The sequence below is a fragment of the Rutidosis leptorrhynchoides genome, chromosome 10, assembly GCF_046630445.1.
Source record: "Rutidosis leptorrhynchoides isolate AG116_Rl617_1_P2 chromosome 10, CSIRO_AGI_Rlap_v1, whole genome shotgun sequence".
NCBI lineage: Eukaryota > Viridiplantae > Streptophyta > Magnoliopsida > Asterales > Asteraceae > Rutidosis > Rutidosis leptorrhynchoides.
This window is the reverse complement of record NC_092342.1, coordinates 8,435,881-8,462,529: the sequence shown is the minus strand read 5'-3', so window position 1 is coordinate 8,462,529 and position 26,649 is coordinate 8,435,881. Positions and strand designations below refer to the sequence as shown.

The 26,649-nt window shown below is 34.9% G+C and overlaps 3 protein-coding genes across 4 annotated transcripts; 1 reads left to right on the top strand and 2 right to left on the bottom strand.

Annotated features, from left to right (window-relative positions):
* Positions 1 to 1,346: 1,346 nt before the first annotated feature.
* Positions 1,347 to 5,851, bottom strand: LOC139873063 (V-type proton ATPase subunit E1-like). Its single transcript, XM_071860994.1, has 6 exons — positions 5,750 to 5,851; positions 5,292 to 5,392; positions 5,023 to 5,179; positions 4,579 to 4,778; positions 4,348 to 4,447; positions 1,347 to 1,465 (listed from the first exon to the last, which is right to left on the bottom strand). Exons 1-6 carry the CDS (start codon positions 5,849 to 5,851, stop codon positions 1,439 to 1,441), a joined length of 687 nt encoding a protein of 228 aa, XP_071717095.1. The 3' UTR covers positions 1,347 to 1,438.
* A 1,472-nt stretch (positions 5,852 to 7,323) lies between these two features.
* On the bottom strand, positions 7,324 to 12,853 carry LOC139873086 (uncharacterized). Of its 2 annotated transcripts, none has more exons than XM_071861021.1 (2): positions 10,183 to 12,853; positions 7,324 to 7,440 (listed from the first exon to the last, which is right to left on the bottom strand). In XM_071861021.1, the coding sequence occupies exon 1, from the start codon at positions 12,721 to 12,723 to the stop codon at positions 10,207 to 10,209; it is 2,517 nt and encodes an 838-aa protein (XP_071717122.1). In that variant the 5' UTR covers positions 12,724 to 12,853; the 3' UTR covers positions 7,324 to 7,440; positions 10,183 to 10,206. The 2 variants fall into 2 exon arrangements, with proteins under 2 accessions (XP_071717122.1, XP_071717121.1); XM_071861020.1 differs by having other exon boundaries at positions 7,325 to 7,451.
* A 7,310-nt stretch (positions 12,854 to 20,163) lies between these two features.
* Positions 20,164 to 24,244, top strand: LOC139872396 (uncharacterized). Its single transcript, XM_071860262.1, has 5 exons — positions 20,164 to 20,496; positions 20,908 to 21,013; positions 22,033 to 22,159; positions 22,298 to 23,224; positions 23,594 to 24,244. Exons 1-5 carry the CDS (start codon positions 20,283 to 20,285, stop codon positions 23,987 to 23,989), a joined length of 1,770 nt encoding a protein of 589 aa, XP_071716363.1. The 5' UTR covers positions 20,164 to 20,282; the 3' UTR covers positions 23,990 to 24,244.
* The last annotated feature ends 2,405 nt before the right edge of the window (positions 24,245 to 26,649 follow it).

Sequence of the window (26,649 nt, the reverse complement as noted above, 5' to 3'; positions counted from 1 at the left end):
AAATAATACTAACATTTATCACAGAGTATTTTTTAAATGTTCATTTTTAAGTAATGTTAATGTTTGTGAAAAAGAAAAGTTAAGAAAAAGTTACTTTTCCTTTTCCTCTTAACTCTTAAAACAAGAAGCATTCATAAAAAAATAAAAGGCGCCAATAAAAGATACAATATATGGAAAGCTAGAAATATATGAAAGCTAGCTAGAAAGCTCTAACAATGTATATATGATTTATCTGTATGTGATATGGTCATATGGATGAGATTACCTGAATCGATGACTATCAAAAGGATGGTAGAATACTCTAACATTAACATACTCCAATTTTCAAGACAATAAAGATAAAGATAGTTGATGGGTGGGTATTCCACTCATGAATACACACGCAAGTAACCCACTAGTGTATTTGACTATTCATTTTATACAACAGAAAATAAGGTTCCGAGGATATTGTTTTTATTTTATTTATATTATTATACTCCGTATACGTATATATGAATATAAATAGATGACGATGAATTTAGGGTTGTTATAAACTTATAATAATAGGTGAAATAAATAAATAAATAATTTGTCGTGTTTCTTAACATAGCGGGAATTTGAGGGCGGGATGATGTTGACTTATCATTCACTAATAAAGAAATAAAAATAATAGATAAATTTACTCTGAGTCTCTAAGTTAAAATATAATATTGCTGTTTATACTTCATAGTGTATTTTCAACGATAAATTATTAATAATTAGATAGATAGATATATAGTTATGTTGTAATTATGTCATAAAGCCTTGTTTAACAAGATTAATTTTTCCATGATTAGAAAGATATTATGTACTTTAAATAACGCAAAATACCAATACCTATTGCTTAGGCTTTTATTTCCTTTTATGCACATTTGTTGAAATCGTTGATCTAAATGTTGCTTTCCTAATTTTCAAATTAATGAGCCTTCTTTTATGACAAAAGTGATATTTTTGAATTTTCAAATGAGCAAACTTTTTATGACTAGTTTCTATTACTACAACATGCATAACTGATTGATTGATTAATATGTGGAATAATAAAACGAGTTTGTTGAAATGCATCAGTTCATTTGTATTCAAACATACGGAATACTTCTTTTGAAAACAAACTTTAACAACATATATATTTAATCATCTATTTCTTTCTATTTGATTGATTATTCGCTAAAGTATATGGAGTAGAATTTAATTATTGATTTCGAAATATGGAAGGTAGAGATTAAATAAACTAGGTAATAAGATAACTCTGTCTGACCCATCAAACAATTGTGATTGATACAAACATCCAATCCAATTTTTTTATTAAATTAAATAAATAAAGAATATCAACGAGTTTGACTTTTCTCATGAAAGTCAATGAGTTATCATTTTCCCACTCGTTGGGTATTATTTGCACCTCAAATTCGCCAAAATCCACCACTTACTCCCTAAAAAGGGTCTTGCGAATCTACATATACAATGAGAAAAACATGTGAGAATTATATTATTAAAAAATTGGGAACTTTGTGAAAATCATTTAGCATGTAAAATTATATGAAATAGTATCCACCACTTTGGTATATGGATAGGAGGAGCAGGACAAATTCAGTCGTTGATTTTGTGAAAAACAACTTAAATTTATAAACTTGCATTGATTGATGTGAATATTGCATTTTATGGAAAATGTATTGGTGTTAATATATGTAAAGAATCTGAGTTGTTAATCATATTGCATGCTCCTCTACAACAAGAATCTTATACTTTTATACATAGCAACAATGTATCTAAGGTTAATCGGGACTTTCTAAAGTTCTATCTAAGGTTTTGACCAAAAGGCTACAAAGGGTTATTTCTTCGGTTATCGGTTTCGAACAAAGTGCTTATATTAAAAATCGTTATATTCTTGATGGCGTGTTAATTGCGAATGAAGTCCTTCATGATATCAAAGTAACCAAAAGAAAAGGCTTCTTTTTTAAAGTTGACTTTGAGAAGGCTATTGATAGCATTAGTTGGGACTTTCTAATGGAAATCATGGAGTTAATGGGATTCGGTCTTCGATGGAGACAATGGATCTTCGCAAGTCTTTCTTCCGCTTCCATTTCGATTTTGGTCAACGGTTCCCCAACTAAAGAATTTTCTCTTCAGAAAGGCGTGAGGCAAGGGGATCCCCTCTCCCCTTATCTTTTTATCATGGTAGCCGAAGGTTTGAACCATCTAATTAAATCTACTGCACTTCATAGCCGATTTTCTGGGATCCCAATTGGGCGGAGGGAATTACAGGTCACGCATTTGCAATACGCGGACGACACTATATTTTTTGGTGAATGGGATAGGCGTAATGTGCAAAATCTTACTAAAATTCTTAAGTGCTTTGAATTGACATCGGGACTAAAAATCAATTTTCATAAGAGCTGTGTTTATGGACTCGGGGTCTCAAAAGTTGAAACGGAAAATATGGCGGCCTGGCTTGGGTGCGCAGCAGGTACACTCCCTATTACCTACCTTGGGCTTCCACTTGGATCGTCGATGAAACTCTCGAAGTCATGGGATCCGGTATTTGACAAGTTTGGTAAGAGGCTGGCGGATTGGAAAGCTAGATCCCTCTCGTATGGTGGTAGACTTACATTAATTAAATCGGTATTATCTAGTCTACCTCTTTATTTCTTTTCGCTTTACATATCCCCGTCTTGTGTTATTGATAAACTTGAGGGGTTGAGACGTCGGTTTTTTTGGGGCGGATCTTCCGAGGTCTCAAAAATGGCATGGGTTAAATGGGATACTTGTCTTAAGCCTCATGAATTTGGTGGGTTAGATATTGCCCCTCTTGCGTTTAAAAATCGTGCCTTACTTGCAAAATGGTGGTGGCGGTTTAAACATGAGAATGACTCACTTTGGGTGTCTATTATTAAAAATATTTACGGGGAGGACGGGGGCCTTAACACTTCTTTTTCTCCCCCTTCCTCACGAGTTTCTTCTACTTGGGCGGGTATCCTTAAGGTGGGTAAAAATATCTTTAATGAAAACTCCGCTTTCGCTAATTCTTTCAAAAAAAGAGTCGTAGATGGGTCTAGTACATGTTTTTGGGATGAATTATGGCTTGGGGAAATGGTTCTTAAAGACAAATTTAATAGGCTTTATAGACTAGACACAAATAAATTTGCCACAATTCTTGACCGGGCGAGATGGGAGGGCGGGAACTTTCATGCCACGTGGTGTTGGTCCCGCGATATCTCGGGGAGATTGGCCGGGGACCTCACCACTCTTACTAATCTTTTATCTAGTTTTGTCCCGTGTAGCTCAGGTAAAGAAGAATGGTCATGGTCTTGGAGTAAGTATGGCTCGTTTTCGGTTCACAAGCTTACGGATATTCTGGTCCGGAGCAGCCCTGACATCGCAACCGTGAGCATAAAGTCGCTCCGCAACAAACTGGTCCCCCTCAAAGTTGAGTTGTTTATTTGGCGTACTCGACACAAAAGGTTACCTACAAGAGTTGAACTTGACAAGAGAGGTATGGACTTGGGTACGGTACGTTGTCCGGTTTGTGACAATGGTTTGGAATCAGTAGAGCACTCCATCATCTTATGCACTTTCGCTTTTGACATTTGGAATCGTGTCTATGATTGGTGGAAGCTCGGCCCTTTTACAAACTTGGGTATAAATGAATCTTTTCTTGGAAATGGATATAACTTCACCTCCGACTTGGGAAAACTGTTGTGGCAAGCTACGGAATGGGTTACGGGATACATGATTTGGAAAAGTAGGAACGCTTTCACTTTCACTAAGATAAAACCGACATGCGCAATGGTATTCAAAGACATCCAACTTAAATGCTTCGAATGGATCTCTAATAGGATCAAAGGCACCAATATTGAATGGGATGTCTGGCTTGCAAATCCACGAGGTTATGATTCGCTAGCTTTATCGTCTAGGAGATCCGGGATAGGTTAATTAATTGTTCTCCACGCAGGTTTTTTGCCCCACTCCTGGAGTAGTCGTTTTGGTCGAGAGAATTTGAGGTGGATCAGGGGGCTTTGTCGTTGAATTGCCAACACTGTGCTCTGTCCCCACTCCAGCTTGTTTAGTTAATTCTTCTCAAGTCCAATCTCGACCTTAATGATAATGAACGGACTACGGCGTTTTCCTGCACACTTGTGGAGTCTTACTATCTCGGTTATATATTTGTCGTTTTGTTTTCCTAGATGTAGTTCCGTTTTTGTAAGCGTGACATTATTGTAATTATTTCGTGTTGATATATATAATACATACTTCATTTGCCGTTAAAAAAAAAAAAAAAAAAAAAAAAAAAATACATAGCAACAATGTAATCAATTTCAGAGATCGAATACATACCTCGGGAAGCTTCTTTCGAAAAGCTATATCTAGTCGCGCATCAAGGGTGTTCTCGAAAACAATTTTCCCATCTAAAGAAGCTAACACAACCCCTCCGGAACTTTCAAAATCATACAAGAAACATAAGTTAGATGTCCATAAGAAAAACTTAGTTTATGTATATTTTGATGTTTGTTATGTTCTACAAACTATTGATTGTGTTACAACTTAAATAAAGTTTGATAATAATACCACGAAGAGCGATGAGGATCTGAATTGTTTGGAGGAGGTGGGAGATAAACAGTTTTATCAACGTCGATTTTGGGTGGCGCCTGTGTTTTTGCCTTTGAAACGTATTCCTTTTTACAATCCTCTAAAACGGATTCAACAAGTGACAAGTCGATCTCTCTACATCTTAACAATACTCCTGGCTCGTTTAGCCTTAGTAGACCCTGAAAATATCAACGTCATTCTATTAAGATTTTGTTATTGTTTTGATCAAAATTTAAAGGATAAATTTTTTTCAGGAAGGTCGAATATTTTTACTCATGTCATAGCCTAACTTATTATCCAATGTCATTCCATAATATGTATCAAGACCTCAACTACTATACTATACTATCATTTGTTTTGATGGAATCTGTATTTTACATTTGTTAAACCTTAAAAGAGGGAGTTCAAAGGTTTAAAGGGTACCTGAACAATTAAGCTTTGAATAAGTTTTTTGTATGTCTTCTTGTTATGAGAAACATTAAGAAGCTCCTTGCTAGCAAATTTTTTCATTGCACTTATCAAATCATCTTGTGCTTGAAGCACTTTAATACGCGATGCATTGAGTTGCATCGAGTATTCACTGCAAATTACATAGCACATAATTATAAGATAACATAATTATAAGATACGAATTTCGTTATCTAAATTTGTAACTTGCGAATTTAGATAGAAGTACAAGACTGAAAACTAACATTTTCTTTTTAACTTCTACTTGCTTTGTCTTGCGCTCGAATTCTTGTTTGATTTTCTTCTTATCCGTGTCGACTATTTGCATTTTTTGAATGTTGAATTCCTACACATAAATAAAGGGTTAAATGCGTGAAAATATATAAGAATGTATGACTAAAAAATTATTGTGTGTAACGTTTTAACACATTTTTATTGTGTTGGTTAAAAGTTGAATACATTATATACGAATACAAGCATTTTTATGTACATTACACCACATAGACTTTAAATCGTGATTTGTTATATTATAGCAATGTTATATCACAACAACAATATATATCCTTATATCATCATGCTGCAAAAGGCTATAAACAGATCATATTACAAAATGATCATCTTTTTATTTTCTCACAATTATCACACACATGAAATTCAACAACATTGTACAACAAAATAGATTTAAAATGTGAATCAAATGAACCTCTTCAGCAGAAACAGAGATCTCATTAGCTTTCTCTTCGGCTTCTTGCCGAATGAATGCAACCATTTGTTGTATTTGTTTCGATACATCGGCATCATTCATCTTTTCTCTTCCAATTCTTAAAACAATAACAAAAATAGAAACAAAATTTGATTAATGTGTTTAATTTATGAACAAATCTCAGGTGCGTTCAGATTGGGATTAATAGAATGTTTCCTTGGAGGATATGGAAACCAAGATTAACACAATTTTGTTATTGTTTGTTGTTTTGGTTTTTGAAGATAGTTATTATACAAATAGCCCTTGATTTTATGGTTTTTCTTTAAATAGTCCCTGTAAAACAAAACATGTTTTTTCGGTTCTAATTTTTTGACTAAATAGTTTCGTACTGCAGTTTTTTTTTTTTGAAAAGCAAAAATATTATTATTATTATATGGAATATTACAATACAAGTCCCTATATGCTTTTATACAATGCTATAAACGAAACGGATCAGCTGAGAAAATATGGAATAATTATCTGAACTTATGATCGGGGGAGACGTAGACTAGATAACACTACGAGGGACGAACTTGCGTAAAAGAACAACAAGCGGGGAAGGAGGGGACAACCGTGCCGATCAAGCGACTACAAAGTTGACACACAACCAACCCATTTAATCTAACCCACATAGGCTATATAGAATAACGAAACCATCCCGATTTGAGTTAAGTTATGTTAACCGACGCCTATGCGGTTTGAAGGAGGTGACACGTAAAATGACGGGTTGAGTAGCCATTGATGCCAATCGATAGGTGTTTTCTTCCGTGAACGATTTGAGATCCAGCTAAAGCTTTGAGATTGGATCTCGGAGATTATCACAGCGGGGTTCCATATTTTTCCGGAAAAAATCTTTAAGTTCCTATGTTTCCAAATAATGTAGCACGCAATCCATTTAGCAGCTTGCCATATTGAAGAACCAATGGAATTATGTGATATGCCTTGATCCGAGATGATGGCATCATTGATGTTAGAGATACTTATGTTGTTTTGATTCCACCAATCGAGAAATTGTATCCATATTGAAGATACTTTTTGACAATTTAACAACGCGTGATCAATGGTTTCAATTTGGTGCTCACATAAGGGACATAAGATGGTGTGAAGGTCAATTCCTTTTTTATCGAGTTCGGTTCTAACCGGGATTTTTTGTTGAACGGCCCTCCATGAGAAAATGAATATCTTTTGTGGAACGAATTTGTTTTGAGGTAGTGAAAGGTTTCTAGAGTTTGTGCCGTATTTAAGCTTATTGATCAGATTTGACAGTGCTGCTGAAGTGTAGATGCCGGATGTGTCAAGGGAACATTTCCATGAGTCGGGGCGTTCTGAAATAATAACAGATGTTATTAGGTTGTTGAGCTCCGTGAGATAATCCTTTGCACGACCACTAGGAGGGCGGGACCAATCCCAATTACCGATCGAGGTAGAGTTAACGTTCATTATTCTATCAGCAACAGTTGCTTCTTTGCGGGATTCCAACATGAATAGTCTATGAAATGTATCTTTTAAGCACTCAGATCCGATCCATATATCATGCCAGAAGCTTATTGATGTGCCATTTCCTATGCGCTTTGAAATCGAGGATGTGAAGGTTGTGCCTATATTGTCAGCAACTTTTCCAGCTTTAATAATCTCTTTCCAAATGGTGCGACCTGAAATGTTCCTGCATAAAAAGTTAGTATCCAACCCTCCCCCCGGCCCATAAATGCTTTTGATTATTTTTACCCATAATGCATTATCTTCGTTTTTAAAACGCCACCACCATTTACAAAATAATGATATGTTTTTAGCAAAGAGGGACCCCACGTTTAAACCCCCACAATCGTATGGCAAAATTATTTGGTCCCATTTGATCCAATTAATTTTATTATCGTTTGAAGATCCTCCCCAGAAGAATTTCCGTCTTTTAGATTCAAGTACCTTAAGGATAGCGGATGGTGCATGAAATAAGGAGAAGTAGTATAATGGGATACTACTAAGAATTGATTTGATGGTCGTAAGTCGACCTCCGAAAGAAATAGATTTAGCAGCCCAATCTGAAAGCCTTTTGTCGAATTTCTCAACGATCGGCTGCCACGAGGAGGCGTGAGATGTGGGTACACCAATAGGAAGTCCAAGATAGGAGAACGGGGTATGACCCGCAGAGCAGTTCATGTAGCAAGCCATTTGTTCGGTTTCGGTCGTAGATGTACCTATACCGTAAAGTTTGCTTTTACGGAAGTTAACTTTGAGGCCTGAAATATTTTCAAAACATTTTAGTAGTTTGGAGATATATTTGGCGTTTCTTTTATTCCATTCGCCGAAGAAGATTGTATCATCAGCATATTGGAGGTGTGTAATATTGAGATTGTCATGTCCGATCTTTAATCCTTGCAAATGACCATTGGCTAATGCTCTTTTGACAAGTATGTTAAGACCTTCAGCAACAATGATGAACAGGAATGGCGAAATGGGGTCACCTTGTCGAATTCCCCTTTCAGGGGAAAATTCTTTGGTGGGAGAGCCATTGATTAGTACAGAAATAGATGATGACCAAAGGCATGCCCGAATGAAACCAATCCATTTTGGACCAAAACCCATGAAGTGCATGGTTTTAAATAGAAAGTCCCACTCAATGCAGTCAAATGCCTTTTCGAAGTCAACTTTAAAGATTAAACCTTTTTGTTTTTTACGTTTTAATTCATCAATTATTTCGTTTGCAATTAGGACACTATCTAGGATATTTCGACCTTTGAGGAAAGCTGTTTGTTCACTACCAATGATTTTATGAATGACCATGGCAAGGCGATTGGAGAGTATTTTGGTGAGAATTTTATAGTAGCTACCTATTAGACAGATTGGGCGATATTCATTTAATCCGATTGGGTTGGGTTTTTTCGGGACTAATGTGAAGAAAGATGCATTACATCCTTTGGAGATTTCTGAGTTTTCCCAGAACCAATCTAGAGATTTAATGAGGTCGGTTTTAATCAGTTCCCAATGTTTTTTAAAGAATCTCATGTTGAAACCGTCCGGCCCAGGAGCTTTAGAGCTATCGCAATTACATATGGCTTCCCATATTTCTTTTTCGTTAAATTTAGCTTCTAGGAGTTGATTGTCCAAGGAAGAAATGTATTCAAGATGTGAAACATGATCGAAAGGGCATTCGTCACGTAAGTGTTTGGATCGGAAGATGTTGTTAAAATAGGAATATGCTTCTTGTTTTATTAGATTAGGATCTTCAGTCCATGTACCATTAATTGAAAGCCCGTGGATGTTGTTTTTACTTGTTCTTCTTTTGATATAGTTATGAAAGTATTTCGAATTTTCATCACCCTCAAGCGCCCATTTGATTCTAGATTTTTGTTTAAGCATGTTTGTTTTCTTTTTTTCTTTGACGATGTGATGCATTTTTTCATCGATCCATTTTTGTTTTTCAGTTTCGGATAAAGGTCTAGTTTCGGCGGTTTGTTCCCAATTATTACATTCAGTAAGATGATCACGTATTTGGGAGTCTAAGTTATCAAGTTGATTACTATGTTTTTTAAGTTCTAATTTAACGTTTTTTAGTTTGTTACGGAAAATGCAGTCAGGCCTATTCCCACTAATTGGGATCAACCAAGCCTTTTCTATGATGGTGTCGGCATCTTTTAAATCTAGCCATGTGTCAAAGACACGTATTGGCTTAGGGCCAGAATCGAGGAGGTTATTTCTTAGGATAATGGGACAGTGGTCAGAAAGGTCCCGATCAAGAGTTTTGGAGGATGTGTTGGGCCAGATAGTGAAGATGCCATCGGAAATGAGGAATCGGTCAAGTTTACTAAACTTCATTGTTTTTTCACAAATCCTTGTGAACCTTTTACCGCCTAAAGGAAGATCAATTAATCCAGAGTTATTTATAAAGTTATTAAAATTATCTGCCCAATTTTGATTATACTCTGTGTTCATGCGTTCTGTTTTGTTTCTTACTTCGTTGAAGTCACCAAAAACAATGTGTGGGATATTAAGGGAGTTAGTAAGGGATGAGAGTTCGCTCCAAAGTCTAAGTTTTTTTGAATGGGAATGGGGGCCATAAACATTAATGAAGGCAATTTCAGAGTCATGACCCGCCCACGTGCCACAAATTGCAAGAAAGAATTCACCCTCAATAGCATAGTTGAACGAAAAGATATTAGTATCCCAAATAGTTAGGATACCTCCGGAAGCACCATCCGAATCCTTTTGGACGAATTTAAAATCAGAATTACCCCAGAAAGATTCAATGGTGTTGTCACGTGTTTGGCCGCATTTGGTTTCCTGGAGGCCTAGAATTGATGGTTTTTCTTTATAGCAAATACGTTTAAGCCAGCTTATTTTACCCGTTTGTCCAATACCCCGAATATTAAGAGAAATCGTACACATGAGAAAAAACTTACAGAATCGATGTGACGGAGGTGGATTCATGGGTTGTTGCGACGAATCCCGATGCTTTTCCCGAATTCGAACGTATCCAAGCTTTTGCTAGAGGTAGAACCTGTCTTTTTAGTCTTTTTGTTATGTACCATGTCCATATGAGATCCCTTCGAGAAGTAGGATGTGCTACCACCACCGTTAGACGAGGACTTACAACGTTTAGCCAGTTGAGAGATTCTAAGCTTTTGGCCACTTCTAGCTAGATGTTTGATGTAAAGCATATTGGATCTAGGTCTTTTAAAATCTGGGTTTTGAGAGGTGTTTTTTGACTTAATGATAGGTTTGGCGATGGTGCTAGAAATTTTTCTCTTTTTAGAAATTTCTTTACCCGTATAAAGTAAAGGTTCGAGGTTGAAAGGATCGGAATTTGTTTGTTGTGTAGCGTTAGGGGCAGGCATAAAATTTAATGGAGAGTTGGATTGAGGGTTTAAAGGGGTAGTACAGGGGGTGTCGTTTGTGGTATGGTGAGGGAGGGTTTCGGGAACAGAATATGCATGTTCTTGTGTCACTATTGGTGAGCATAAATCATTTGTTAGAATGTGTTGAGGTGAGCTGTCCATATTAGATTTACCCGAGATGTGGCTAGGTGTAACAGGGGTATCATTTACATGATTCGATGGGCCGTTAATAACAGTGTTGGGCTGCGGGATTGCAAGGGTATCCTCTCTTGGTGGGCTTGGGGGGGTATTGGTGGTAATGGGCTGCGTGATTACAGTGGACTCCAAAGGGATGGTTTTTGGTTTTGGTTGATATGAGGTGGTATTATATGGCCTTGCTGTATTAAAATCAGGAATAGGAGGTGGTTCAATTGGATCAGTTTCATTCGATGGGCTAGTTTCTTTTGTAGAGCTAGTATTATTTAAAACAGTTTCGGGATTGGAAGGATTATGGGTGTGAGGGTTTGTGGTGTCAAAGTGGTTGATGGGTTTCGATATGCTAGGAGATTGGAGAGATTGGTTATCGGCATTATTATTAAAGGGACGAGTATCCATTCGTTTAGAGGAATTAGAGGAGGTTTGGTGAGGAGGCGTGGGATCGTGGTTGTTGTTACGGGTGGTCTTTTCAGCGTTTCCTTCAACTCGATTTTCACAATCCAAGTGGGACTCTTCGTCAGAAATGTGATCGTCCGAAAGAATTTCATCATCCCAATTCGACGAATTATCGATATCACCATAAGTGTTAAACATAGAAAAGTTTTGAACTTCAATGATGTAAGCCTTAGATTGATTGACGTCACCGGGGTTGATAATAACTTGGCCGTTTATCGGTGAGAAATTGTTTGTTTTGATAATTACCGAGCCATGCGATAAATCTTGGTTGTTCTCATTGGTTATAGAGCAATTAAACGTTTCAATTACCTCGCCCCAATTTTTTGCTATGTCAATGAATGTGGATTCTAACCAACAAGTAATAGGTACCCCGAATATGTTAACATAAACAAGTCTACCAGAGGTTTTGTAAATTTCGGGATCCCATGGGTTTATATCTTCAAGCCATTTCCATAATGGGTGTTCCGAATTGTTAATCAAGTCTAGGGCCGGGTTGGGTTCCTCAAATATAAGCATTAGATCATGCCCGCCCAGGTATTTGATAGTAAACCCACCAAGGTTTTCACTTTCACATATTTCATTAAAATATTCAAGGAATTCAAGATCTTTAACTTTGGCAATAACCGCTTGACCAAGTATTTGGATAAGATCATCATTAGAATTTACCTTAATCGAGGGGATGCCGTAGTTTGTAGCCTGCTTGTTTAGGACCACTTCTTTGAAATTCCTTTCGTCTACAGGTGAGTTAAATGCAACCTTAACATTGTTCCTAGAACCCGATTTTGCATTGTTAGGCTGTGGAGCTTGTTTCTTTCCTTCGGGATCACGGGCCTTGTATACTTTGAGTAAATTGTCACCCGCAACAATGAGACTTAGTCTCCTCGCAAGAGAATCTTTGTGGTAATCTGGAACGTCTAAGAATCTAACAAAACCAAACTTCCTTCCGTTTTTTAAGGTCTTCCTGGGGATGTAAACCTCGTGGATATTGCCATATTTTTTGAAAACATCCCATAAGTCCGTTGAACACCAGTGTTCGGGAAAGTTGTGGAAGAGGTATGAAGTAATTCTAGACTTGTCGATCGGTTTTGGCAATTGATTTGTTTTAGAATTATTCGCATCTGGAAAAGGCTTGCCATAACGATTGATAAGGTTGGTGGCTGATTCCCGTATTTTGAAGTTGTTGTATAATTGATTGTAGGATGAGTTTAACCTTGTCGAGTGATGATTGAGACCAGATCTGGATCGGACAAGTTGGGTTGGATTCTGCTGGTTATTGTAATTAGGGTTAGGGTTTTTTGAAGGTGAGTTTTGCTTATTATGATCAATTTTAACCCAAATACCCTGATTGATAGGCTGATATCGGATATGCTTGTTATCAGCAAAGAAAGATTGTTTCGACTGGGATTGGTTGTTCGATGCTTTTGGTGTAAAAGGGGATGTCGGTATGTTTGACATGATAAAAGAGTATTTCAAATAGAATAGCACGTAGAAGAAGAAAACAAAAACAGAAATTAGAATCAAAAAATCGAAAGCAGAATGTTTAGATTAGGGTTTCTAACCAAGAAGAAGATGAACAGACATGAAGGAGAGAGCTACACTACCCCCCTGAAAGGGAAATGAAGTTGTGATACGAAGTACGGAGTAATTAGAAACGAATTTTGAGGAAAACGAGAAATCGATTTCCCGGTGAAGATCGCCGTCGCCGGTAGTGTCGCCGGAGACGTTGAGGAGATTTAGCACAACGAGTTAAAGTGGTTTCGTACTGCAGTTTATATATTGCAAAACAATTTTTGAAACATATTTTTACCCAAGTCGGATCATTTTCATTGAAAAAACACATAAAAGAACTGGTATAAACCAAACATCATTAGAAACAGTGTTTTTTTTTCTTGGGGATTGTTTAATAACTTCATCATAACTTTAGGGACTCTTTAGTTAAATCATTTTTTTGTATCTATTCTGATTTATTTTTCTTTGAACGAAGGTTTTCAGGCATACTAGTAGCAACAAGATTTGGACTTCGGGTTTAGTTAGTACCCATATAAACATCACGACTCACTTCGGGTAATCGGGTAAACGGATACAAAATTTCTATTTCGGACTACTTAGAGAAGAAGAATACCATTTTACTTATATGTATGTAGTTTATTCTAATATTTTGTAATAGTTTTAATTTTTTTTACGGCCACTCAAATTCAGTGAGATTTGAATATGAAATCTTTTACCAAGACTGAAACCTTCTAGGAACTCCGGGCCCCAACAACATGACAATTTGTTACCTAACGAGAAAAAAAACTCGCGTTTTGCTGCGGGGTGATTTTGTTCGATTAATCGAATGAATGATTTTGATCGGTTAATTCAACTTAAAAAAAAGAATTAGGAAAAAGAAAAAGTTGTAAAATAACAAAATTTGTAATGAACAGTGTTATATGGCACTGGTTAAAGGCAAAACGACAAACATGTTGACCACTTTTAGTATATACAGAAATTTAACATTAGCTTTGTGTGTACGATATTATTAATCCTATTAGTATAAAATGAGATTGATGATGTTATGTGATGTATGGTGAGGGTAAATTTGTCTTTTTTGTTCATGTGCATATTTTCTTAAATTAAAATATAAAAAAAAGACAAAAATTCTTTTATGATCTAGATCTGTACACGTGATCATCCTCACCATACATCACATAACATCATCAATCTCATTTTACGCATTCATATTTCATCTTATCATTATCTCTCTATCATCTCATAATCTGACCCATAATCTCTCTTTATACATCGATCATATATTCATTTGAGATAAATAATCAACAAATACTTTTCATCTTGAATCTTCATCTCAGTTTCAGATTCAAGTGTTCATCATCATATCACGATCTCACCATCGTATATCATTAAGATTTCAACATCAAAATTTCATCTACATCATCGCATATTGTACTCAGTTCAAAGTTCATCATCATCTTATCTTTACATAATCTTCATGTATATCTTCAACCTATTTCATCGACCTCTTCAAGCATAAATTTAGGCGTTTTTGATTTAGTAAATTGAACATCAAAATAAGCCTAGACCCTTGTACGGATGCCACGACTCCTAGAAAAATCTCTTGTTCATCTTCCTCGGTCGATCGCAACAAAGTTGCAATTGTAGAAGATCTACCCGAAGTAACGAAGACTCTAGTGTACCCAATTCGACTCGAATCTCCACTAGTTTCGACTTCACTTGAGCTCCCATTCAAACAAGACCCCTCAACAATCTCGGACAGCATTAGCCCGTTAGGACTTTTTGTGATGACCCGGAAATTTCTGACCAAATTTAAACTTAATCTTTGTATGATTAACATTTCCGACACGATAAGCAAAGTCTGTAAAACTGAATCTCAAAATTTTTGAACTACTTTTATATATTTAAATACCCTTCGGTTGTTTTCGACGATTCGCGAACAATTATATGTAAATAGATACATATATACTATAACTTGAAAAAGTAACAATGTATTAATTGTTTGATACCGTACATTAAACTTATTGGTTTAAATATCTATTTGAATATATATGATAAGTTGAAATATTTATTATTAAAATTAATTATAAATAACTTCCAATGTGTATTTAAAAACTGATTTATGTATATCAAATAAAGATATATACATATATATATACATATATATAATTTCAAGTTATTTAGTAAACGATAGTAACATTCATTTGTTAATTCGACAAATTTAGGCGTTTTTGATTTAGTAAATTGAACATCAAAATAAGCCTAGACCCTTGTACGGATGCCACGACTCCTAGAAAAATCTCTTGTTCATCTTCCTCGGTCGATCGCAACAAAGTTGCAATTGTAGAAGATCTACCCGAAGTAACGAAGACTCTAGTGTACCCAATTCGACTCGAATCTCCACTAGTTTCGACTTCACTTGAGCTCCCATTCAAACAAGACCCCTCAACAATCTCGGACAGCATTAGCCCGTTAGGACTTTTTGTGATGACCCGGAAATTTCTGACCAAATTTAAACTTAATCTTTGTATGATTAACATTTCCGACACGATAAGCAAAGTCTGTAAAACTGAATCTCAAAATTTTTGAACTACTTTTATATATTTAAATACCCTTCGGTTGTTTTTGACGATTCGCGAACAATTATATGTAAATAGATACATATATACTATAACTTGAAAAAGTAACAATGTATTAATTGTTTGATACCGTACATTAAACTTATTGGTTTAAATATATATTTGAATATATATGATAAGTTGAAATATTTATTATTAAAATTAATTATAAATAACTTCCAATGTGTATTTAAAAACTGATTTATGTATATCAAATAAAGATATATACATATATATATACATATATATAATTTCAAGTTATTTAGTAAACGATAGTAACATTCATTTGTTAATTCGATTGGTATTTAGATAAGTGAACTAAAACGTTTAAGATGAACAAGTAAAACACTAATTTGCTACAGTATTTTCAAATTGCTACAATACCCAAAATGCTACAGTGTTTTCGAAAATCACTATTTGCTACAGTAAAAATTGACTTTGCTACAGTAAATTGCTACAGTAAAACACTATTTCAAAATAAAAATATATGTATTATATATATATATATTAACAAATAGCGAGACAATGATCTATAGAAGTAAATGACCAAAACACTCAAATGTATAAGTTATACCTCGAGTGGTATAGTTTATGGATGATTTAAGACTATATTTTGACAAATGTACGATTCACGAAACTTAAAGTACAAGTTATCTCAGTATACGAAAGGACGTTCGAAAAACCGGAACCGGGATATAAGTCGAGTGACGACGTACGACTTATCGGAATGAAAATTACAAGTCAACTATGCACGTGAATATAATATATTATATATATAATTAATATAAATTATATATAATATATATTATTTTTAAAATATGTCGACAAGCTTGATGACAAACAATATGTGAGCTGGAAGGGGAGGCCATGCGATCGCATGGCCACAGGCCTTCAAACCTATGCGATCGCATGGCAGTGTTTGTCAGGCCACATCTATAAATTCCAGTGTTCTCGCTCGATTTGAATCACACACATACACAAATATATATATACTCCGTAATATTATTTATTATTTATTATTTATTATTATTATTATTATTATTATTATTATTATTATTATTATTATTATTATTATTATTATTATTAATAAGATTATTATTAATCTTATTATTTTTTTTATTATTAGTGTTATTATTTTTGCCATACAAAAATAATAATGTACATAAAATATTACGACAGAGTGCTGTCCAAGTAATTTTCAAAACGAGTTTCCGAGCGAGCTAGAGCTAAGAAAAATATGGGTTATTGCCAAGGAAATTATGGGTAATGTTCGGGGGTATTTTTGTGAATCAAACCTCGTGTTTATCATCTCCGATGCATCTACGTGCTTTCCTGCAATATTGTATATCAATATTAAACTGTGAGTTTCATTTGCTCCCTTTTTAATTGCTTTTGCAATATATATTTTTAGGCTGAGAATACATGCACTTTATTTTAAACGCAATGGATACAAGTACATACTAAATTCTACACTGAGTTTGAACCGAAAATCCCTTAGCTTTGGTAACTGTTAACTGCCAGTTATAAGAACTGGTGGGCGCGAGTAGTAGTATATGGATCCATAGGGCTTGACATCCCCGTCTGTTTCTGGTATAGAAACCCTAGCCTGAACTATAAAACAGACGTATGCTATTTGAGGTTAGTACACGTTAGTTTGCGTGTATTGTACATGTTGGTTGCATGTATGTTAAAACAGAGGTACTTATTAAAACGTTAAAGTTTAGTTACCAGGGTGCTCTGTTACGTAGAATCTATTGACAAACTTTTGAAAAACGTTTCTGGATGAAACAACTGAAATCTTGTGATCCACTTTTATATACAGATTATGCGAAACACTAAAACTATGAACTCACCAACCTTTGTGTTGACACTTGTTAGCATGTTTATTCTCAGGTTTCCTAGAAGTCTTTCGCTGTTTGCTTATATGTTAGACAAGCTATGTGCATGGAGTCATATATGACATATTTTTCAAGGAAACGTTGCATTCACCAAATCATCACCATGTATCTTATTTTGACTGCATTGTCAATGGAAGTACTATTGTAAACTATTATTTACAGTGATTGTCTATATGTAGAAATCATCAGATGTCGAAAACCTTTGATTTAAATATTCATTTATGGTGTGCCTTTTCAAAAGAATGCAATGTTTATAAAACGTATCATATAGAGGTCAAATACCTCACAATGAAATCAATGAATGACGTATTGTCCATATGAATTTGGAGCGATCGTCACACTTTTAGAACCTACAAAACCACCTAGCCATTCCTCGAAAGGAACATCAACCATATACATGGTTCCTCTTTTGTACCCACGAGCAATTACATAATCTCCTTTAAACACTACCCACTTTTGTTCAAGGCTTCAACTTCATTTCTTATAGGTGCATGCAACTATGCTAGTTTAGGCTCAGTAGTTGTACTGCACTACTTGTATGGTTGTTATGATTTCAACTTCATTTCTTATAGGTGCATACAATGATTGCTATCTCGCCTGTAGTTTTTAACTACAAATATATAACTTTGTACAATGACAATCATCATGTCCGTGCATTGCTGCAGGCAAACCCAATTCTCGTTATTATTATTATGGAAGGGGTCAATATACTTTTATTAGCAAATAATCATTTTTTTTAAAATAAATTCACTCATCCACATAATATTATTCACGAATATATAAACGCATATCACGAGTCTTTAACTCCCAATCTCTTGGTTGATGGGGCTTTTCATACAGCGCACTAATCATTAACAATAATCTGACTTTGGTTACAAGCATTGCACTATGTTTTATATACATATATAACTCAAATATGTAACATTTCAATGCTAAATTTAAATGCAAACAAATACAATACATCTAAACTTTCATGGAGTCTCTTTTTCTTTTCATGTTATTTATTTAAACTTTTTTTTTAGCCGAAGGTCCCCACGAAAGCAATCTCTTTGCCCTGGAGTAGGGAGGGGGATGACTTTCTCTTCCTATGGGCCTCGACTCATGGTTAAAGAAACGACTTCTCTCTTACTCTACGGTAGAGGAATGATTGTCTACATATCACCTCCCTCATACCTCGCATGTGCGGGATTGGGTATTGTTGTTGTTGTAAGACAAAATTTCATTCCTCGTCCCTGAACTTTACATCGACTTTGACTCCCGGTCCTTTTTCTTTTTTTTGTGCATTCCGAGTCCCTAAACTATGAAAAGAGTACATCCCTCGTCCCCCGTCTAGTTTCTGTCAATTTTAGCCGTTTGTTCAGTCATGTGCAAATCATGTGAGGGTAAAAAGGTCATTTTGTCTTAAATATATTTAATTATTAAAGGTTCACCCATTTTGGCTTCTTTTGGCTTGTATGGAAAAGGAGGGACAAGGAGAATAAATTATGGGACCCACCTGCCAAACTTCACAAACATTACACTCAATCCACCCGTAACTACTGGTGTTGCTGTTTCTTCTTCATATATATATATATATATATATATATATATATATATATATATATATATATATATATATATATATATATATATATATATTTTATGTTTTTGAACAGCAACATCATAAGTTTTCGAACACCAAGAACAGAGTGTGGCCGAAGATGGGTGGTTAGCGGTGGTTGGTGGTGGTGTTAATGGAAAACACCTCAAAACTCCATGAAACTTCATGAAAAGTTGCAAATAGCTGCAGAATCAACCATTAAACACATCTCCATTCTTAGATTTTGCAGAAACACAAACAAAATCGATGAACAATTGAATTTTAGTTTCAATTTTTTTTCAAAATAAAATATACAGATCTCAGTGATGACAACGAATTAGCTTCTGGTATTTTGAACACACCTTCATGAAAGGATTACCAAGCTTTCCATTCAAACACAATTTCCAATTTTTTTCTCGATTTTCAAAACCCAAAAGTCAACTAAAAAGTCAAACTTTCAAAAAATAAAAATTGGTTTTTCAGCTGTTGAGATGTTGTTTTTGGATTATATATATATGAACCTTCACGTTTGACTCGAGTGAATCCGGATTTTGGTGGTGATGATTGTAAATGTGATGAGATTGAAGAAGATGAAGAATTGAACTGGGTCCATTTGAGATTTTGATTTTTTTTCTTCTAAAGAATGAGTGGGTGATAAATGGGATTTAATAAAAGATGATAACTTTGTTATGTGAAGAAGAAGACATAATTACGCTCCTCATCCTTGTAGTTTGATGACTTTTTTACCCTCACATGTTCTGCACGTGATAGGAGGGTAACGGAAAAATTGACAGAAAATAGACGGGAGGATGAGGGATGTAGATTTATGATACATTAGGGACTCAGAATGCACAAAAAAAAAGAAAAAGGACCGAGAGTCAAAGTCAATGTAAAGTTCAGGGACGAGGAATGAAATTTTTTAATGTTGTAAATACAATACATCTAATAACATTCTACTAAAGGCCTTATGATCTAATGATATTATAGGAAAATATAACTTCGAAGTTGTGAGTTCGCCTGTAGCGAATAAAAAAAATGTCTTTATCTATCAAAACTAATTTACAACAAATTTTCGATAATGTTTGCTTTTTGGTTCTACTAGGCATATATCTTTTTTTTTTTTTTTTTTTTTTTTTTTGGCAAAATTAAGGAAAGCTTAAAAATATGCTTTAGATCAACATTACTTTTAAGGAAAATAAATGTAAATAAATTAATAAATATGCTTTTTTTGGTTTAATAAATATATATAAATAAATACACCGATATAATTTAAGATCCATCCTCCCAAAAAAACGATGGATACACAAATATATCTGTAACCGAAAAATTAAAATTATGCAGATGATCACTCCTCAACTTCATAATCAACCAGATCTGCTTTCAAACTATTATTATTAATCTCAAAATTTGATGTATGAAATCATGAATCGGAACTCATTCGTCGGCGCCGGAGCTCGTAATCAAAACAACAACAACAATCACAATAGTATGACCGCCGGAATGTTACCTCACCAGCGAGGACTTCAATTCAATAAAAACAGCATCGGTGAAAATTATAGTAACACGGATCCGTTTTCTCGTAATCGGAATAGTGTTTCCGCTGCATCATCTGATGAATCTGACTGTACGTTTACTGATTTAATTTTAGTATCATTTTTAATTCTGTAGTTTTTTTTTAGCAGCTTAGGTTATAGTGTTTGATTTTGATCGATACGATTCATGCATATTCTATGCGATTTGACTGAAAATGATAGTTGTAAGTTTTATTAATCGGAACGACGTTATGTTTTTGTATTACATGATTAATTTCGTTTTACGATAAGTATCTAGCGTTATTTTTTATATAATATACTTCCTTTGCTTTGGATTTATGCTAGAGTTTCAATTACTACGTAGTATCAATGTATCATATATCATACTCCGTATGTATTAGTATGTGTATGTTTTAATTATTACTACTATTTGATGCTGACATTTGTTTTTGGTTCTAATTTATGTATATTTAGTTGATTATTTCGGATTTGTGTATATTTAGTGCAAGCGAGGCTAGCTAGGCTTTCGGTTGGATCAGCAAAACCTGCAAAAAGCGTATTGGATGACTTGTTGGCGTCTAATGAAGGCGGAAAGAATGATTATGATTGGTAAGCTTTTTATTGATGTGGTGTTTAATGTCAAATGAATGAATAATGAATATGGCGATCTCGGTTTTAAGTCAGATCTAGTATCTATTTATTTAGGCTGATCTGTTATAACTTATAATCGATTAGTTACATCTACTTATCGGATTCTGGCTTATAAAGAAATGAAGATCATGTGCATACAGGCCCCACATCTTATTGATGGCTGATGGAAGTCCATGTGCAATGGATTTAACCTTGGATTTTGCGTAAGGATGTATTGTTAGCTCATACACATGATCCTTGGTAGGAGTAATTACGATTTTGAATGAAGAAATAAGTACAAGCTTTGGCAAGTAGGCATAGATAGTGACATCATATATATTCATTTAGTTTTCTAGTGCAATATGTTGTAACTGTTAGTAAGCTAGATGTAGAATATCTGTGAACTGTCGTTTGATTCGCATTGGCAGATTTTAAGAAATCATTTGATGTGTTTTTTAAAATGGAAGTCCGATGCTTTTAACCACCTCTTAAGTGTTAGATAAAGGACATGCTCTTTATATCACATTGACACCGAACTACTATAAGTAATCTCCAACCACCTATTCTAGTTACTTTGTTTGGAAAACAATCCATATTGCGTGTCACACCATTTTCTCTAGTTTTATCACTTTTAAACACATTTACATCAATTGATTTGCAATAATCGGCTGTAGCTGATCTATAAGTAAATGAATAATTGCTGTTGTGTCATCTGTGTTATCTATCATCTCTTATCTAAGATATATGTTTTATTTTCGTTGTATTCTGCTTAATATTCCGGAAATATTGCTAATATTTTGACTTTCCTTTAGGACATTCAGAAGTGAGTATTTTGTAAACATATATAAATGAGTGAGAATTGAATATCACATTTGTATATAAGTACAAATTGGAACATAAATACATAATAGCACTTGTGTTTCAGTTCAATACTTCAATAAAAAATTCTTAGATTTTGAATTATGAATAGTGAATTATAATACCTTTTTGTTTAACAGGCTCCTAACTCCCCCTGGAACTCCGCTCTTTCCTTCTTCAGATGCGAAAGAATCTCAACCGACACCTGTCGCTTCTAGAAGCAGGTCTTCAGTTAGATCAAGCTCTATAAGCAAGACGACTTCAAGGGTATGTGCTAAGTTTTTTTCATGTTGTTTTCTAATGCATGGTTCTAATACAACAAATGATGATGCTATTTACACATACATGTTTTTCATATGAATTTTTCACCACAACTTAAGCTTAGCTAATAATCTCAATTTGCAGCTTTCTGTATCTCAATCGGAAAGCGTTCATCCTTCAAGACCAACAAGAAGCAGTTCAGTAACACGTCCATCCATTTCCACCAGCCAATATACAAGTTACTCTAACAGAAACACTAATATTTTAAACACCAGTTCTGCTTCAGTTTCATCTTGCATAAGATCATCCACCCCAACTAACCGCTCTTCAACAACCACAAGATCATCAACTCCGTCTATACATACAACCCCGTCTATACGTACAACCCCGTCGCGAGGCTCAACTCCTTCTAGAACCGGCCCAAATTCCACCACTACTTCAACAAGACCTTCACAAATTACAAGACCTTCAACTCCTGGGTCCCGACCACTAACACCCGGAAACTTGAACTCACCTACCATACGAACACCTTCCCGGCCATCGACTCCCACTCGTAGGAGCCTTACACCGTCTCTCTCGCCATCTACCACATCTTTAGCTTCTAATGGACGTGGTTTATCTTCAACTCCCCGTAGTGTGGGGTCCACTTCCAGACCAAGCTCACCTAGCCCACGGTTACGCGCACCACCTCAGCCTATTAATCATGCTGATTTCTCTCACGAAACACCACCAAATCTCCGAACAACTTTGCCAGACAGGCCTCTCTCTGTTGGTAGGTCCAGACCAGGTGGGTCCACCACCGTCAAGGGGAGTCAAGAAGCTTCAAACAATGGCAGTGTCACCAGACGGCATTCTTCCCCCATTGTTAACAGGGGACGGGTTGCGGAGCCCCCTATCAGAGGGCGTCTGCATGGTAATGGCCATGCTGTCGAAAGTTTTGAGCCTCGAAGATCTTCACATTTGCCCGAGTCATTGGCGAGAAAACCTGTGAAGTCATCAAATTCAGAAAATGGTACCGGATTTGGGAGGAATATATCGAAGAAATCACTGGATATGGCAATTAAACATATGGTATGAATATGAATATCCTTCTCATCTCTTAGTTTCAGTCTATTAAGTACCACTGGTGGGCAATTTTTGATCCCTTAACTTATGATTGGGTCGATTTAGGCTGTCTTTGCTACAAGAAGGTCAAATGGGTCAAGAGTCATTTTAATCTATATGACCGGCTAATTGGTTTTATATAAATATCCATATTTTGATACTTTTACAAGACTGCTTATGTAAACTTGTTAAAGAACATAGATGAAAATTTGTTTACGGGTCAATCTAATTTGGACCTCGTTGGCCCGTTATACTCGCCCCACATTATTTTGCCATATATTACTATTATCCAACTCAATTCCACTGTGGCTATATTGATGTCTTTGTTCTCTACAGGATATAAGAAACGGAGGTGGGCGTCCAATTTCCGGGTCAACACTTTTCCCCCAAAGCATACGGTCCAGCAACTCCAGACCCCAACCTGGACGGACCTTTACTGGACCAGGGTCTGTAGACGGTTCAATTGGTAACACTGTAGGATCTGATAATGGAAATTACAGTAATGGATATTCATGGAATAATAGAGGCTTACCAGTGGATGATCAAAGTCCACAATCTTCTAAACTATCATCAGAAGTGGACTTGTACGAAAGCTCGAGGTATGATACGATTTTATTAAAAGAGGACATGAAAAACACAAGCTGGCTGCACAGTGCAGATGATAAGACTGATGAAGGTCTATTATTTGATCAAGGATTTGAGACACTCCCTGAGCCTTTTGGACCTTTGTAACATCTTTAAAGATGTTCTGTTTCATTCTCTACTAAATTTTTTTACTTCATATACATTATATTACTTTACTTACAAGTTTAAAGCCATTTAGCAAAAGAGAAGAAAAACAATGAGAGAACATTATAACAATAGCATTAAAAAGGTGAGTTTGTGTCTCATTCCCATAACAAATATTTAGAGTAGATAAGTTTTTCATTTATTTTTTTATCCTTAAACTTGGTTCAATATATAATATTATAAAAAAGCTTGTTTATTGACTATATGCGTTCGGATGTAACAAGAATAGTTGAGGTCTGTTTATCTATAATTTAACGGGCTAAATTGACTGGGTTATTCTGTTTACTTTGGACTTGATGTTTTAAACAACTTGCCCAATAACTGTTTTGTTCATCTTTATAAGCCATGTTGATAATTTTTAGTTAACCTATAATAATCAAGTTGATCTAATTTGATGCTCTTCTATTTCCAGATGATTGAAATTGAGATAAGATTGATTGATTAAAAGGAATGTTTGTTTTATTTTGTTACGATCCCACATTGCCCAAGTATGGAGAATTTTGTAAACGGCAACTTTAGGGTTGTAGCTAGGGCTGTTAACGAACCGAGCGTTAACGATTTCGAATTTGAGCGTTAACGATTTCGAACTCGAGTCAAATTCGAACAAAAAATACTGCTCGATTAGTTTCACGAGCCGAGTATAAAAAATTAATATTCAACTCGGATCGCTCGAATACTCGAACGAGTTACTCGAGTTTATATGACTCGAATACTCATTTGATAGTCGAGTAGAGCTGATCAATACATGCCAAGAGCCTTGCAGAAAAACATACAGTAACGTATAGCGTACAAAGTTTCGAACCCTCGCCCACAGTGATAAGTTGTCGATGTTTTACCACTAAGCTGCAAGACATTTTATTATTAAAATTTTTATTGATAGTATTTAATCTTCTACTTTTTATATTTCTATTCCGGGAAAACGTCTTATATTGTTTGTTTGTAAAAGTCTTTAGCAGCTTTTATATTATTATACCAGTTCTCCTAATATTATAAATATATTATTCATATATTAATATTAAAATTATACTAGTTTATAACTCGTGTATTCATGTTCACTGGCCGTCATTTTATTTATTTAACATATACTCTTGTTCATGTTCACCGGCCGTCATTTTATTTATTTTACATATATTCTTGTTCATGTTCACCGGCCGTCATTTTATTTATTTAACGAGTGTAATAATGCTCCGCGCATTGTAGCGGGATATGTTTTTGCTCAATAACTTAAATATTGTTTAAAATAGACATAACTCTAGTATTGTGGCGGGAAATCGTTTGCAGCAATACATGACTCATAAGGAATACATGGCTCACATACATAACTTTTTCGATAGTTAATAATTAGAATATACATATCGAAGCATTTTGACCTAGCGAAGCGCCCTCCATATTTTAGTCTAGTCTATTACGTATATCGGTATATATCAATATCAATATAATAATAATGATATTATTTTTTATCACGTTCTTATTATTATTGTTATTATTAAAGAAAATAATAATAATAATAATAATCTATAATCTCTATATTAATATATTTATATCTAATAATAATCATCATCGTCGTTGGGTGCTTATTTTTTTTTTTTTTTTTTTTTTTTTGTTGAATTTTAAATTGTTATCCCTTTAATTTAGGAAGAAATTTTTTATCTTTTATTTACTTTAGGGGTATTAAAGGAATAAAAGGTGTAACTTTGCGTTATGCCGTTTTAAATTTTTAATGGAGCAAAGAATGGAATAGAACTTTCAGAAAGCCTTCATTTTATTTGATCTCTACGTTTCAGTCACATATACACAAGAAAAGATTTTACATAAATTTTTAAGTAATCTATGTGATATTATTCAAAAAATTATTGTTAAATATGAAAAAATATAAGAAGTGAAAAAGCTTCATCCCACATTGGATGGTGGAAGAAACTTACAATGAGAGACTCAAGTATAATTAGAGAGGTTAAACAAATTTATCAACTTGAGGAATTTAAAATGTATTATCTATTAAATGCATACATTTAATTATTCAATATGATAACTATCTTTAATCTTTGAGTTATTACCCCTATATACCTATATACTAATAGTCGTGGGCATTTTGGTCGTTTGACCCCCAACCCCACCCAAAAAATGTCAAAACGACAATTGACCAACCTTCACCCCAAAAAATGCACAAAACCCCCTTCAACTATCCACACCTTACATAAACTACCCTGAACTCCAGGGGGTAAAACGTCAATTTACTTAATTAAAATAAAAAACTCCCCCCAAACCCTATGACAGCCCGTATCTTCCTCCTCGCTCCGAGTTAAATTCCACCGACCACACTGTTAAACTCGAAATATTTCTGTGAACAAAACGAAACTAACTACGTTCGAAACGGACACTTTTTAAAAAACGCTAAACACAACGACAGCCCGTATCTTCCCGCTCGCCGCGAGTTAAATTTTTTCGAAAGCAGCGTCGTACTCGAAATAATTTTATGAACAAAACGATAAAAGGTATGTTCGAAACGGATACCTTTTAAAAAACGCTAAACACAACGACAGCCCGTATCTTCCCGCTCGCCACGAGTTAAAATTTTTCGACAGTAGCGTCTTACTCGAAATAAT

Coding starts and splice junctions, on each gene's coding strand:
- LOC139873063 (XM_071860994.1), bottom strand. CDS start 5,851: ATGAATGATGCCGATGTATCGAAACAAATACAACAAATGGTTGCATTC. Junction 4,779..5,022: donor TTCAAAGCTTAATTGTTCAG/GTACCCTTTAAA, acceptor TGATATTTTCAG/GGTCTACTAAGGCTAAACGA. Junction 4,448..4,578: donor GATCCTCATCGCTCTTCGTG/GTATTATTATCA, acceptor TGATTTTGAAAG/TTCCGGAGGGGTTGTGTTAG.
- LOC139873086 (XM_071861021.1), bottom strand. CDS start 12,723: ATGTCAAACATACCGACATCCCCTTTTACACCAAAAGCATCGAACAAC.
- LOC139872396 (XM_071860262.1), top strand. CDS start 20,283: ATGTATGAAATCATGAATCGGAACTCATTCGTCGGCGCCGGAGCTCGT. Junction 21,014..22,032: donor GGAAAGAATGATTATGATTG/GTAAGCTTTTTA, acceptor TTTGTTTAACAG/GCTCCTAACTCCCCCTGGAA. Junction 23,225..23,593: donor ATATGGCAATTAAACATATG/GTATGAATATGA, acceptor TGTTCTCTACAG/GATATAAGAAACGGAGGTGG.